Source organism: Notamacropus eugenii, chromosome 1 (genome assembly GCF_028372415.1).
Source record: "Notamacropus eugenii isolate mMacEug1 chromosome 1, mMacEug1.pri_v2, whole genome shotgun sequence".
Taxonomy (NCBI): Eukaryota; Metazoa; Chordata; class Mammalia; order Diprotodontia; family Macropodidae; genus Notamacropus; species Notamacropus eugenii.
Window position 1 is genome coordinate 214,064,761 of NC_092872.1, and position 15,445 is coordinate 214,080,205.

Here is a 15,445-nt window from a genome sequence, read left to right on the forward strand (position 1 = left end):
AGTGAGTCAGCAGCTTGCTAAAAGAGAACCAAAAAAATGCTGAGGAAAATAACACCTTTAAAAAATAGGCTAATTCAATTGAAAAAAGAGGTCCAAAAAACCAATGAGGAAAGGGAGGCTTTAAAAAGCAGAATTAGCCAAATGGAAAATAAGGTTCAAAAGCTCACTGAACAAAATAGTTCTTTAAAAGAGAGAATCGAGTTCAGGGAAGCTAATGACTATGAGATAAAACAAGAAGTTAAAAAACAAAACAAAAAGATTGAAAAAATAGAAGACAATGTGAAACATCTCATTGGAAAAACAATTGACCTGGAAAATAGATCCAGGACAGATAATTTAAAAATTATGGGACTACTTGAAAGCCATGATCAAAAAAAGAGCCTAGACATTATCTTCCATGAAGATATCAAGGAAAATTGCCCTAACAGTCTAGAACCAGAGGGTAAAATAAACATTGAAAGAATCCACCAATCACCTCCTAAAAGAGACCAAAATAGAGAAACCCTTAGGAATATTGTGGCCAAATTTCAGAGTTCCCAGGTCAAGGAGAAAATACTCCAAGCAGCTGGAAAGAAACAATTTGAGTATTGTGGAAATACAATCAGGATAACACAGGATCTGGCAGCTTCTACATTAAAGGATCAAAGGGCTTGGAAGAGGATATTCCAGAAGTCAAAGGAACTGGGATTAAAACCAAGAATCACCTACCCAGCAAAACTGAGTATAATACTTCAAGGAAACAAATGGTCATTCAATGATATGGAGGATTTTCAAGCATTCATGATGAAAAGACCAGAACTGAATAGAAAATTTGACTTTCAAACATAAGAATCAAGAGAAGCATGAAAAGGTAAACAGGAAATAGAAATCATAAAGGACTTTCTAAAGCTGAACTGTTTACATTCCTACACGAAAAGATAATATTTGTAACTCTTGAGACTTTTCTCAGTATTTCAGTAGGTGTAGGGATTATACACACACACACACACACACACACACACACACACACACACACACACACACACATAGACAGAGAGTACAGGTTGAGTTGAATCAGAAGAGATATCCATAAAAAAAAAATTAAATTAAATTAAGGGGTGAGAGAGGAAAATATTGGGAGGAGAAACAGAAAAATGGAATGGGGCAGGCTATCACTCATAAAAGAGATAAGAAAAATCTTGTTCAATGGAGGAAAAAAGGGAGGAGATAAGAGGGGAAAAGTGAAGCCTACTCTCTTCACATATGGCTTACGGATGGAAGAACATGCTCACTAAGTTTGGTATGAAAAATCTATCTTTCACTACAGGAAAGTAGGGGAGGAGGTGACAAGTGCTTGAGGGGAATGATAGAAGAGAGGGCAAATGGGAGAAGGGAGTAACTAGAAATAAACACTTTTGGGAAGGGACAAGGTCAAATGAGGGAATAAAAAAATAAGCGGGGATAGAGTAGGATAGAGGGCAATATAGTTAGTATTACACAACATGACTATTATGGAAGTCTTTTGCAAAACATGTATATATATATATATATATATATATATATATATATATATATATATATATATATATATATATATATATATATATATATATATATATATATAGCCTGTATTGAATTGCTTGCCTTCTCAGTGGGGATGGGGAGGGAGGGAGGGAGAGAGAGAAGTTGGAATTCAAAGTATTAGAAATGATTGTTGAGAATTATTATTGCATATCACTGGAAAATAATACAGGTAATGGGGTATAGAAATTATCTTGCCCCACAAGAAAAGAGAGAAGATGGGGATAAGGGAAAGATGAGGTGTGATAGAAGGGAGGCTACACTGAGGGAAGGGGTAATCAGAAGGCAAGGTATTACAGGGTGGGGGGAGGAAAGAGATAGGGAGAAAAATTGGAACTCAAAACTTTGTGGAAATGAAATGTCAAAATCTAAAAATAAATAAATAAATAGACTTTAAAAAATGTGTGTATCTATATGTGTTGTATCCCCACTGGGGCATAAGCTCCCTTCATTTTGTCTTTGAATCCCCAGGGCCTAGCACAGTGCCTGGTTCTGAGTACTGTGAGTAAAGAACAAGAAGGCCAATCTGGCCAAAATGTAGAATTCAGGAGAAGCAGAAATGTATCACAAAACTGAAAAATTAGATTAGGGCCATATTAGGTAAGGCTTTAAAAGTCAAATAGAGGCACTTAGGTACAAACCTACAGAATAAAGAAAGCCCCTGGATTTTATCAGTGACATTTTAGCTATGACAAGTTCAGATTTGTGCTTTAGGAAAATCACCTCAGCAACTGTGTGGAAGACAGACTAAGCTGGGGGAAAACGAGTCAGAGAAGAGGCTATTGCAATAATTTAGGCACAAGGTGCTAAGAATGTTAACTAGAATTGTGGCTCTGAGCCTAGAGAAAGGGCCAGAGGCAGAAATGCCAAGATTTGGTGACAAATGGTGACAAATACATGGGGTGAGGAAAAGTGAGGAGTCACGTACAACTGCCAGGTTGTGAACTCGTGTGACTGGAAAGATGGCAGGACACTCAACAGAAATAGGGAAGTTGGGAATAGGAAAAAATAATGAATTTAGCTTTGGACATTTTGAGTTTGAGAAACATATGGGAACCACAAGTTTCAAATGTCCAACAGGCAGCTGAAGATATATAAATAAAATAGAGTTTAGGAAAGAGACCAGGGCTACAAATGTAAAGCTGAGAGACATCTGCATAGAGATGATAACAGAATTCATGAGAGCTAATGAGGGCACCAAATGAAAGAGAGGGAGAGAGAGAGGGAGGGAGGGAGCGAGGGAGGGAGAGAGAGAGAGAGACAGAGAGAGAAAGAGAGAGGGAGGGAGGGAGAGAGGGAGAGAGAGAGAGAGAGAGAGGGAGAGAGAGAGGAGAGAGGAGAGGAGAGGAGAGGAGAGGAGAGGAGAGGAGAGGAGAGGAGAGGAGAGGAGAGGAGAGGAGAGGAGAGGAGAGGAGACAGAGCTTTGGTGTGCACCCAAAGTGAGAAGAGATCTAGATGATGAACCAGCAAAGGAGACTGAGAAGAGGCAGCATGACAAGGAGAAAAACAGGCAAGGAAAACCAGAAGGGAGCAGTGTTGAAAATGCAGAGAAGAGATCATCAGGAGAAGAAGGTGGTCAGCAGTGTCAAATGCAGCAGAGCAGTAAGAGATCACTGGTAACTCTGGGCTGAAAAGGGTTCAGAAATAAGAATGGAGTGTAAACAGCTTTTTTTTAGTTTTGTTTTGAAAGGGAGGAAAAAAATGACAACTTGATGAGATAGTGAGGTTTGAGGAGTTTTAAAATGGTCACAGAGGCATTTCTGTCTCTGGCCCCTTCTCTTCTCTTGGCATCAGAGAAAAAAACTAGTAGACAGGGAGAGACTGAAGATTAGCAGCCAAGATAGCGGAATGATCAGTAATTGCTATCTCCCTCCCCTTGATGACCTTGATGAGCCCAGAGAATATCTCCCCAGGAAAAACCCTGGAACAGTGGGAGCAGCAGAAAGGATAAACAGTCTCTTAGCCTGTGAGGCTAGGAAAATCGCTAAGGAGGGTCCTTCTTGCAGAGGCTGAAGGGGACCAGTGCAGGAGCAGAGCTGTCCCAGACAGCCCCTCCTCCGCAAATCTGGAGAAGATTCTGAGCCCCAGGGGGGTGAAGCCCACAATCACCAACACTGTCAACACCAGGACCCCAGGCGTGCCTCAACACTTCAAGAGAATCAGGAAGACACTAGCGCAGACAGGATAACCAACCACTAAACTTGCCTATGTTCTAGCTCAGCAGAGGAGACTTCTTGTGGCCAGACCAGCTGTCTCCCACACTTAATGAGCTAGCTCTAGGGTAACTGTGGGGAAACCCAAAAAGACCTCACCTAGCCTCTGCTTTCTCACACCAGCCAGCTCAGCACCAGGTAAGCTGCAGCATTTAGCTTCTAGCTGAAAGAACCAGAGGCCACAACACACAAAGCATCAAGTTCAAGGCACAAGAGCAGTGGAGCAGAGCCCCCTGTGCCCCGGATGCAGAGATTTACTTTAAAAGTCAGGAAAAGGATGATCATCATTAGTAAGAAGCAAAGCAGAAAAGAAAAGATCATAGAATCTTTCTATGGGGACAAGGACCAAAACACAAATACCAAAGAGGTCAGCATTGAGACTGTACTCCCATTTGAAACTTCAGAAGGGAATATGAAATGGTCTGAAGCACAAAGAGCACTCTTAGAAGAGCTCTGGAAGGATTTTAAAAGCTAAATTAGAGAAACAGAAGAAAAACTGACCAATGACTTTAAAAATTTGAAATGAAGATTAGCGAGAACAGGAATGATGCTGGAGAAAACAGCAGGGGATGAGATCAAAAGTGAGTGGAGAGGGGTCGACCTTGTTGAGAAAGGTCACTTCTTCATCAGATCCTGATGTGGAGAAAGCGATAATACAGGAAGATGTAAAGGGGTTTTGAGAAGAGGGAGCTCACAGAAAATAAACTCTATGTTCTTGGTAAAGTATGAGATGAGATCCTAAAGAAAGAGCTGGTGAGGGAGAGGGGAAGTGGTAAGGGAGGGAGGAGGCTTGAGGAGCAAAGAGCTGGTTTGTAATAGCTTCTGTAGGAAGTAGAACAAAGAGTCAATTAGAAAGAAGTAAAAGAACTGCCTGACTACAGAGACAATTCACTTAAGATTAGATAATAAATTTAATGTACAGAAGTATTATAGCAACATCTTTGTGGTAACTGGAAACAAGTAGCTTCCTCATCACCTGGGGAATGGCTGAACACAATCCAGTACATGAAAGCAAGAGAATATTTCTGCCCCATTTAAAAATAAAGAATATAAATCATTCAGAGAAGTTTGGGAAGACATGAAGTTGTGCAGAGTAAAGCAAGTAGAGCTAAGAAAATAATCTACACAATGACCACAAAAATGTAAAGGAAGACAGAAGTACACTGGCCCTGGAGTCAGGAAGACCTGAATTCAAATCTGAACTCAGACACTTACTAGCTGTGTGACCTTGGGCAAGTCATTTAAACTCTGCCTCCAAGAGAAAAAGAAACACTGCAACACAATGCATGATCAATTGACTTCAGGAGCCTGGGGGGTCGAAGCAAGGTTTCTCCTCAAAGCAGAAAAGTGGAGGACTTTGGGTAAAAAGTGAAGAAGCCTTCTTTCATCTTCAGACCTAATCAATGTTTTGCATTGTTTTGCTGGGGGAGGGGGCAGTGTAGAGAGAAGGACAGGGCATAGAGGAAGGACTGGAAAGTGATATCAATTCTAAAAAAAGTCAATAAAATATTGAAAAATAACAATGGAACCCAAGGGAGACATTCACAATGCAAACCAAATAAATATAAAGGCCTATTCTTTATATTCTCTTTCCTTGTTCTCTCTATTAAGAGATGTAATTTTTCTTATGTAAAAATAAGGATGCCTCTAAATCTATGATTATATAGTTACTGTATAAAGAAAATAAAAGAAGATCTGAGGTAACTTTTCATGCTAGGATGCTGACTGGAACATTTTGTCAAGAGAAGTAGTATGCTTTTCTCCAGTTGTCTAGAATCCAACAATTGCTTTTCTTCTATTTTTTTTTTTTAATTTCAGCTACTTATAGTCAAGAGACTAGATATAATTCAGCATCAACACAAGAACAGCATGACTCTACCAAGGTTCTAAAGTTAGCATAAGAACAGACCAAATTTAAGCCACCTATGGCAAATGGTCATTTCTGGTAACATGGAACACTATAAGAGCTGCCTTGTTCTCAGCAGAAACCATCTCTCTCCCCATCTCCAACCTGAAGCATACAGAGAAATTTAAGTGAGCAGTTAATAGCTATAGACAGCCCACACAAAGATAACTGAAACACAAGAGAAAAAAATACGTGGGGTTCCAAGTATCCCAAATATGTCCTTTTCCCACTTTTCCCTTACCATCCATGTTAATCCATTTGATCTATTCTTTCCCTCTTCTCTTTCTTCTCCCTTCCTTCCCCTTCCTATTTTCCAGAACCCCAGAAAGAGGCATGGGTCAGAGGAAGCCCAGGCACTATCACCCACTCCACACATGAAGCAGACCCAGAAGGAAGAAGGAAATGGATACTGAGGGTGGAAGAGTGGAGCCAAGCTCCCTTTGAATCTGCAAGATATCCTGAAGTCCCACCAATCTCTTCCCAAAGAAAGCATAATGACATTTTTTTTAAAAAAGCAAAGATATTACAGAAAACCATCCAGAAATAGTTTTGCACCAATATATATATATATATAGAGAGAGAGAGAGAGAGAGAGAGCTGACTGCTAACTCAGACGATATGAAGTTTAAAATAATTACATTTAACCAAAAACAACTTGCTATTCTACTATACCTTTTTATTTTAAAAGAAATAGAAAGTTTGCGTTTTAAAAAAAGAAGATAAATTTCTTACATGAGTGATGAAAGCTTCTGGCGAGGCATTGGTGAAGCGGAGAGCTGAGAGAAGAACTTGCTCCTTGTTTACAGTGACAAAGAAAACTCTCCTCCCCTACCCCAGCACAGCCTGCACAAATTCCAAGCATGCTAACTGACACAAGAGCATATTATAGAACCTGAAAGGCAGCACTTGTTGGGATACTGGGTATTGGTCTGCATGTAGGAACAAAGCAGAAATGAAAAGCTGGACCAATTGACTCTATTTGCCAATGATCCGTGTAAATAGAGATTAATGGAAATCATTACCACTGACGTAAATGTCTCCAAATTAGAAAATGTAGCTCTTAAAAAATTTCAGAACTGACAAGTAGCTTAGGCCTAAATCTTAGATTATTATGTGACTACTAAAATTTGATGGGAATATAAATGAAGTTTAAAAACCTCGCATTAACTACCTAGACATAATTAAACCCATGGAAGCTGATGAGAGAGAATAGGGCTTGGGCACATTCAGTTTGGAGGTGGTATAGGTGGTATAGAAATAATAACTCAGCAAAGGAGAATGAAGGAGCAGTTAGACAGGAGATCTAAGCAAGGGAAGGGTCACAGAAATAGGAAGGTCAAAGTCTCCAGGAGGAGAGGAGTATCAATAGTATCAAATGCAGCACAGAAATTGAAAAGAATGACCCTGGAGAAAAGGCTACTGGAGTAAGCATATGAAAACAGTGATAACTTGGGTGGGGGGATTTTCAGTTATATTGCAAGGGGGTGAGAAATAAGTGGGAGAGGACACGGAGGTAAAAAGTATAAGAAGCTTTTTCTAGGAGTTTGGTTGGGAAAGAAAGGAAAAACAAAGGACTTAAGGGACACAGCTTGCTCCCTGTATGAAGGCTCCTTGTAGTAATCTTTGATAGCTTATCATCCCTTTCCCAATCCTTAAACAGAAATGCCCACCAAGGCTACCTCCCTGGCCTTCTCTTCCCCCTCTACCTGTACCAGTGTCTTTCACATAGAAGGCATTTAATAAATGTTTTTGGCCTAAATTAAGATAAGCCCACCCTTTATAAAAAAAAAAGTTTCATTCAATTTCATTTTCACATTCACATTCTCTCTCTGTCCCAGCTTCCTCCTCCCACATTGAGAAAACAAGGAAAACAAAACCCATTACAAATATGTAGAGTCAAGCAAAACAACGCCTCATGTTGGCCGTATCCCTCAGTCTGGGGGGAGGGGAGCCTCAATCTGCACTCTGACTCCATTACTTCGAAATCAGAGGTTGGTATCACTAGTCCTCTGGAACCGTGGTTGGTTATGGTGCTGATCGGAGTGCTGAAGTGTTCAGAATTATTTGTCTTTACAGTATTGTTATTCTATAAACTGTTCTGCTCACTTCACTTTGCATAAGTTCATACAAGTCTTTCCAGGTTTCCCTGAAACTGTCTCCTTCACTGTTTCTTACAGAACAATAGAATTCCACCACATCTGTAGACTATCACTTGTTCATCCATTCCCATCCCCATCAGCTTCCAGTTCTTTGCCATCACAAAAAAGACCTGTTATAAATACTTACATACAGGATCTTTTCCTCTTTCTCTGATCTCTTTGAGGTATAGACCTAGTGGTAGTACTACTAGGCCAAGAAGTATATCCAAACTGCTTTGGGGGTGCAGAGTTCCAAATTCCTTTCTAGAATGGCTGATGTCCATCCCTTTTTCTTCATTTCCTTTCCTTCCTTCCTCAACATAAGATTATCATTACTAAGTACTTATATATGAGCCTGTCTCTTTCATTGATTACCAATCAAATCCATTTTTTTTATGTTCTCTATTTATCCATGTTGACTATTTTTAATTGAGAGATCTTCAAGAAGTGAAACTCCTTTACATTTACAGAATCAAAGAATTTCAAAGTTTAATGGACCTCAATGATCATCTAGTCTAATTCATACCTGCAAAAACATGCACTCTAATAACAAATACAATAGCCATCCAGTATTCACTTGAAGAGCTCCAGTAATGAGGAACCCTCTCCCTCCCTCCCAAAACAGTCTATTTCACCCTTGCATAGCTGTTTTTATTTTTTTAATAAGTGTTTTTGGTCTTTTTTCTATCAACAAAATTTCCTGCAGTATCCATTCCTCATCTTAATGACAAAAAAAAGAAAAAATCAGCAAAACTGATGGATATATCAAAAAAAGTATGAAAATATGTGCAATGTACCAAACTTGTGGACCTTCCATTTCTGCAAATGGGTGGAGTGACAGCATGTTCTTATATCTCTTCTCTGAAGACATGATTTTTAAATTTTTTTTTTGAGGTTCACTCTGCATCAATTAATGTAGATTCCATGCTTCTCAGTATGAATCACATTCGTCACTTGTTACAACACAGTAATATTTTGTTACATTCATGTACCACAAGTGGCTTATCCATTCCCCACCAATCAATGGGTATTTACTTTGGTTTCCAAATTTTTGCTATCAGAAAAAGTGCTGCTATGAATACTTTGGTGTATAGAGATATTTTATTCTTTTCAATGACTTTCTTAGAGGATTAAGCCTAGAAATGGAATCCCTGAGTCAGAGTATGATCATTTTAGTCATTGTATTTGCATAATTCCAAACTGCTTTCCAAAATGGTTCTACTAATTACGTTTTAGCAGCAAAGTATTAATGTGTTTATCTTCTCACAATTTCTTCAACACTAACTCTTCTCATTTTTGTCATCTTTTCCAGTTTTCAGGGAGCAAGGTAAAACTGAGGATTGTTTTGATTTGCATTTCTCTTACAATTAGTAACTTGGAGCATCTTTTTCATGTGATTTTTAATAGTTTAGGATTCTTTTGAGAATTGTTTTTCATATTCTTTGTCACTTATCTATTGAGGAATGGCTTTTAGTCAGATAGAGATAGAGACCTAGAGATAATAATACAGCACTTAGCACTGTGGTAGCTATTAGCATTTGATAGATACTTAATAAATGTTTATTGACTGACATATTAATATATGCATATCTGTTCGTTGTTTATATATCTTGTATAACAAACTCTTATTAAAAAATTTGATACAAAGACTTTTTTCCATTCAACCATTTTCTTTCTTACCCTAGATACATTAACTTTGTGCAAGTTTTTCAGTTTCACGTAATCAAATTTATCTATTTATCTTTTGGAATTGCCTCTCTCTCTTAATTAAAACCTACCCATAGCTGTGAAAAACACATGATGTAATCCTCTTCTAATTTTTAAACAATCTCTAAAAAAGAAAAAAAAATTCACACACCCCTGATGATAAACTCCTGATTTTGGTCTAGTTCCTCCTTTAACAGGGGAAGAATAACAAAGAACAAAGGCTATTAAATGACTTGTCCAAAATTCCAGGTAGTTTATGGTAGAGCTGAGATGGGACATCAGACCCGGTCATCTTGCTCTAAGTTACACCATGCTACCCCCTGACTGACCTTGAGATGACGAAGGCGCTAGCAATAGAGGAACAACGGGAGTCAGGAAATCAGGGTTTCGATCCTGGCTCTGCCTAACTAAAATGCTGAATGACTTTAGTAAGAAGGGATATTGGTTTTGCTCATTTTGCTTCCACAAACATTCTTGAAAAATAGTAAACTCCTAGGCTGATGGAAGCTTGTGAGAAGATAAGCATGAATAACCTGTTCTGCAAGGATGATGGTCGAGCACATCTTGGTCTCAGGGGGAAACTAGAAGGGTGGGGGTGTGACTAACAGCTCAGACTCTAGCCTCACCATGCCACCTGCTTAAAGAGGGAATATAGGGAAATAAAGTGAGGAATCTGAACTAACTCTAACTCTACCAGGAAGGACTAAACTGTGTAACCTCACTCTTGCTTCTGTATCCGGGGGGTTCTCCTAGCTAACTCTCTGACCCTTCCTAGGAAGTCCTGTAATCCCCACTTCTCACACTTTGGGTGAGTAATTTTACTGTTTCCTTATCTATGAAATGATAGGGCTAGATGGTCATCTCTAAGGCCCCTTCCACCTCTAATTAGTCTGTGGGGAGAATTGATAATAATGAGATTTGGGGAAATATTCACAGAGTAATATTTGATCCTAGTGGAGTAAATATAAAGTGAAAAGAACAGAGGGCCATGAACTTTGAACAGATACCCATAGTCAAAGGTCAGGAAGAACAGTCAAGAAGCCAGTAAAGGAAGTCAAAGAGGCAGGAAAAGGACCAAGACAATGAGTCATAGAGATCAAGGAGAGGAGCTTAAAGGAGTATGAGCTCAGCGTCCAAAATAATGAGGGTTGTATGTTCACTTCAAGAAACACCTACTCAAATAAGTATATAAAGAATGCAAAGAAGAATGAGGACTGGGCAAAGACCATTGGATTTGGAAATAAAGTATTCACTCTCCTAAAAATTTTCAGCAAAAACTAGGATATAAAGTAGTTTTCAGTCCCAATTGTTTTTGTTTACCATCCCCCTACCAACTCGCTCCCCTGAGCAGGAACTCCTGACTCCCTTTGGATAACAATGGAGGTAGAAATGTAGCCTGGGCTACAAGAACCCCTGTAAGCCTGAGATGGGATTAGGGTTCAGTCCAGGGAAAGAGGTCTCATGACATGGCACAGGCCCCAATACCTTGGAAGACTTTTTTGTTAAAATGAAAAGGATTCCCTGTCGGTGGCTCTTGAGCATTGAAATTGTCTAAGAACCACTATTCCCATTTCATAGAATACTAGAGTTCTACAGGATGCTGTCAATCAACCAATCAACAAACATTTATTAAGCTTCAGCTATTCAGGAGGCATGGTTCTAGGCCCTGGGGACAAAGACAAAAGTGGAACAGTTCTTGCCTTTGAGGAATGTACTTTCTAGCCCAGACTGCACACATATACATACACACAACATACACAAAATTGATACAAGAAAATGGGGGTAACTGAGTAGACTAAAAAAGGTTTCATATAGAAGGCATCACTTGAAATGAGCCTTGAAGGAAACTAGGGTTTCTGCAAGGGTGAGATGAGGAAGCAGTGCATTCCAGATGTGAGGGACAACTAATTCAAAGGTAGAGCAAGACAGGAGATGGATAGACTATTGTGTATGAAGAAAAGTACGAAGGCCAGTTAGACTAGAAGAGAGAATGTGTGATGGAGAGTAATGTGTAACAAGACTGAAAAGGTAGCTTGGGATCAGGTTATAAAAGCCTCAAACCACCAAAAAGAGAAGTTTTTTTTGATCCAGAAATAACAGGGACTGGAATTTACCAAGTAGGGAACTGACATGGACAGAACCAGGCTTTAGGAAAATCACCTTGGCAACTATGAGAAGGATAAAGTGGGGAAAGACTTGAAAGAAAGGAGATCAGTTACAAAGGAGGTTATTACAAGAGTAGAGTGAGAGGTAACGAGAACCTAAACCAAGGCAACCTAGAACATATAGCTATATATTCCTAAAATATATACTGCCTAGGAAAGGATACTTTAACCAAACAGAATCATTTTTCCAAACTCCAGGTGCCTATATGGTAGCACTAACCATTTCTAATTGAATTTTGATGTTATACCTATTTAAGAGCCCTAAAAAGACCTAGATTGAAGCACTTTCCTAACAACAACCACAAAAACATGTTCAGTTTTTCAGGATATTCGTGAAGGCACAACCAAAGCAATAGCTAGATGGCCTAACTGCATAGCACACAGTGTACTTGACTGATGCAGAAAATTCCTAGCTTACCCCACTAATTCTAATCACATTATTTATCTTTGTGTCTTGGCAGAGTTTAAGTAAAACATCTGTAAGAACAATTAAAGTCTCTTATCACCCAATCATCTACCCACCCTGCAAAAAGAAAGCTTTTCTACAACATTTTGGAAATAAAACCAAATTTGCCTGAATGTGTCACTACCCTGTGCCAGAATCTAAAATTGCTGGCTGGAGTTCACTCACTGCAAGATAAATATCTCCCAGATGCATTCCATAATAAAGAGGAAGCAAAAAATCTTCCCTGAATTCATTCATGGCACACAGTGAAGTATTATCCACTCTGGAGGTGAATGATGAATAATTGTCAATAGGTTTGCATAAATCTTTCCGTCTTGCCAGAAAGTAGTTCTGCGTTCTCTAGGTATACACAGATGCAGGAACTTTCCAAGTTACAGACAGCAGTTTACCTCCATCCCATACTAATACAGACTCCAAAACTTGGACTATTTTATAACAGCCTTATCAACAAGTAGTTCTGGGTTACTTACCCCACCTGGTGGCCAGGGTGAGAAACTAACCGGCCCCTCTCAATACCTTTTCTTTCTCAGGGAAATCATGCCAGGGTACTTTCCCTTTTTTCTACCACAGAATCTCCTATGTGGAAAGGTCTTAGAGAAAATCTATTGCAACCAGTATTAAAAGAGGAATCTCCCCTCCATCATCTGTGTAGAGTGTTCATCTTCCATATCTTAAAGATCTATTGTGATGGTAAGCCCACTACCACCTCCAGAAAATGTTAAATGGGTTAAGAAGTTCTTACCTACATCAAACCCAAATCTGCCTAAAGTCAATTGCTATCAGTTGCTTCCATTTCTGTTCACTGGTGCAGACAGAACAAGTCAGGTTCCTGTACATGAAAGCCCAAGTCCAATTCCTGTGTATGAAAGCCTTAGAAATACTTTAAGAAAACGCAATAAATAAACAGTGGAATCTGGTAGTCACCATACATATACACATGCATACATACCTCCCTGATGATGATTCCATTTCACCCTATCCTAGCCAGAACACACCAGAATACTGACAAGTTCTAAGCACATTCTAGGAAGGACATTTACAGAGAGTGCCCAAAAAAGGGACAACTAGGAAGGAAAGACCTTAAATAAAACTATATAAGGAGCAGCCGAATGAACTAAAGATGTTTGGCCCAGAGAAGACAAGATGTATGGGAAACATGCCACTTGTTTTCAACAAATGAAGGACTGTCATATGGAAGACAGACAGAATTGTCCTACATAGTCCTGAAACTAGAAACAGTGGGCATAAGTTTCAGAGAGACAGATTTAGATTTGAAATAAGAAAAAGCTTCCTAAGAACAGAAACTAAGTAAAAAGCTAAGAAGCTAACTAAAAAATTTCCTAAAAAGGATATTTGATAAGTTTGGCATGACCTGCTCTTAAAGAAACCATAATGTCCAGGAATAAACACTTAATCAATGTTTCCCTTTCTAAATCTCACCACCCTTTGGAACCTTACAACATAGTACGGATATACATTAGATATGTATAGGTAGAAAGGAGTTAAAATTATCTTTGCTGATGATATATGGATAGTTTACTTGGAAAATCCTAGGAAATCTTCAAGGATACTAATTGAGACAATAACTTCAGCAAAGTTGCAGGCTATCAAGTAAATCCTACAAAATCAACAGCATTTCTACATAATAACAAAATGCAGGAAGCAATAATAGACAGGGAAGTTCTTTCCAGACATGCGTGTGCACGTGGAAACGCATGTGCCTTCTGACACGTGTGCACCTTCTGCCACACATGCACCTCTCGACACGTGTGTGCGTTTCAACACATGTGTGCGTTTCAACACATGTGTGCTGTAGCTGTGTGCGTGCCCATGTATGTGTGCACGTCCATGTGCATTTCTCTGCGCATGCACGTGTGTGTACATGTGGACACGTGCGTGCATGTGGACATCTGCGTGTGGACACACGTGTGCGCATGGACACACGTGTGCCTTTCAACACGTGTGTACCCGTGGACACGCACATGCCTTTCGACACACGTGTGCGTTTCAGCACATGTGCTGTAACTGTGTGCACGTGTGCGTGTATGCGTGTGCATCCATGTGCGTTTCTGTGCACGTGCATGTATGTGTGTGCATCCATGTGCGTTTCTGTGGGTGTGCGTGTGGACGTGCATGTGGACACACGTGTGCGCATGGACACACGTGTGCCTTTCAACACGTGTGTACCCGTGGACACGCACGTGCCTTTCGACACACGTGTGCGTTTCAGCACATGTGCTGTAACTGTGTGCACGTGTGCGTGTATGCGTGTGCGTCCATGTGCGTTTCTGTGCACGTGCATGTATGTGTGTGCATCCATGTGCGTTTCTGTGGGTGTGCGTGTGGACGTGCATGTGGACACACGTGTGCGTGTGCACACGTGTGCGAGTTTCAACATGCATGTGAGTTTTGACACACGTGTGAGTTTCGACACGTGTGCATGTGCGTGTGCGTGCATGTGTGCATGTATGCGCTCGTGTGTAGGTGCATGCCCGTGTCACTGAGTTCGCAGCCCTCCGCAGCAGACACGTGCGTGACTGACTCCTCCATACCCCACTCGGGGTCTTCCTGGCAAAGCCACTGCCTCCCCCCGAGGCAAGGCGGGTGCGGTGATTGGGGGGTCCGTGTGGGGCGACAGCAGCACGGGGACAGCCTGGGTCCCGGGGGGAGCACCCCACTTGGCGAGCCTGGGGGAGGGGGGTGGCGCTGTGGGGAGGCGGGCTCCCAAGATGTTGAGCTCTGTTTAGGACACACGCCTCACAACGTCGGGTCGGAAGCGGCCCGCAGGCAGCTGGTGCCCGAGGCCGGAGCTCCCGGGGGAGTAGGGCAGGCTCTGGAAATCCACGGGAGCCACAGAGATCATCACGGGAGACGTCGTGGGAGAAGAGAGGAAGGTCAGCCTGGGAGACAGAGGAGCGGTCCGAGGGGGGGGGTGGGGGGCGCGGGTGACACAGGACGCATGCGCAGAGGGCTCAGCGCGAGCCTGGGGCCACGTGACCTGGCCGCTACCCACCCACAGCCCCGGCGAGCCGGCGTTACTATGGACGCGCCGCGCGCCTCTGCAGATTTAGATCGGAGGGAGAAAGAAAACCCTCCGCTGGCGCCGCCACCGGGCTGCTGGCGGCAGCAGCGTCCACCCACGATCGGGGCACCGGGGGAGCGGTCTCAAGAACCTCACTCACCGTCTCTTCTGTCCCCGATATTGCACCTCCCCGTCACTGTTCGACTCGGTCGCCATCTTTGTAATCAACCTCAGCCTCCCCTCCCGCCCACGGCCCCGCCTTCCGCTC

General features: G+C 41.3%; 1 protein-coding gene across 2 annotated transcripts in view; it reads right to left on the minus strand.

The window, feature by feature from the left end:
• ARHGAP19 (Rho GTPase activating protein 19) overlaps positions 1 to 15,445 on the minus strand; it is a 51,186-nt gene extending 35,741 nt beyond the window's left edge. For both annotated transcript variants that reach the window (XM_072626575.1, XM_072626566.1), the window contains exon 1: positions 15,338 to 15,445. In XM_072626575.1, the coding sequence (XP_072482676.1) occupies positions 15,338 to 15,393 (56 nt within the window). In that variant the 5' untranslated portion in view covers positions 15,394 to 15,445. The remainder of the gene's footprint in view (positions 1 to 15,337) is intronic.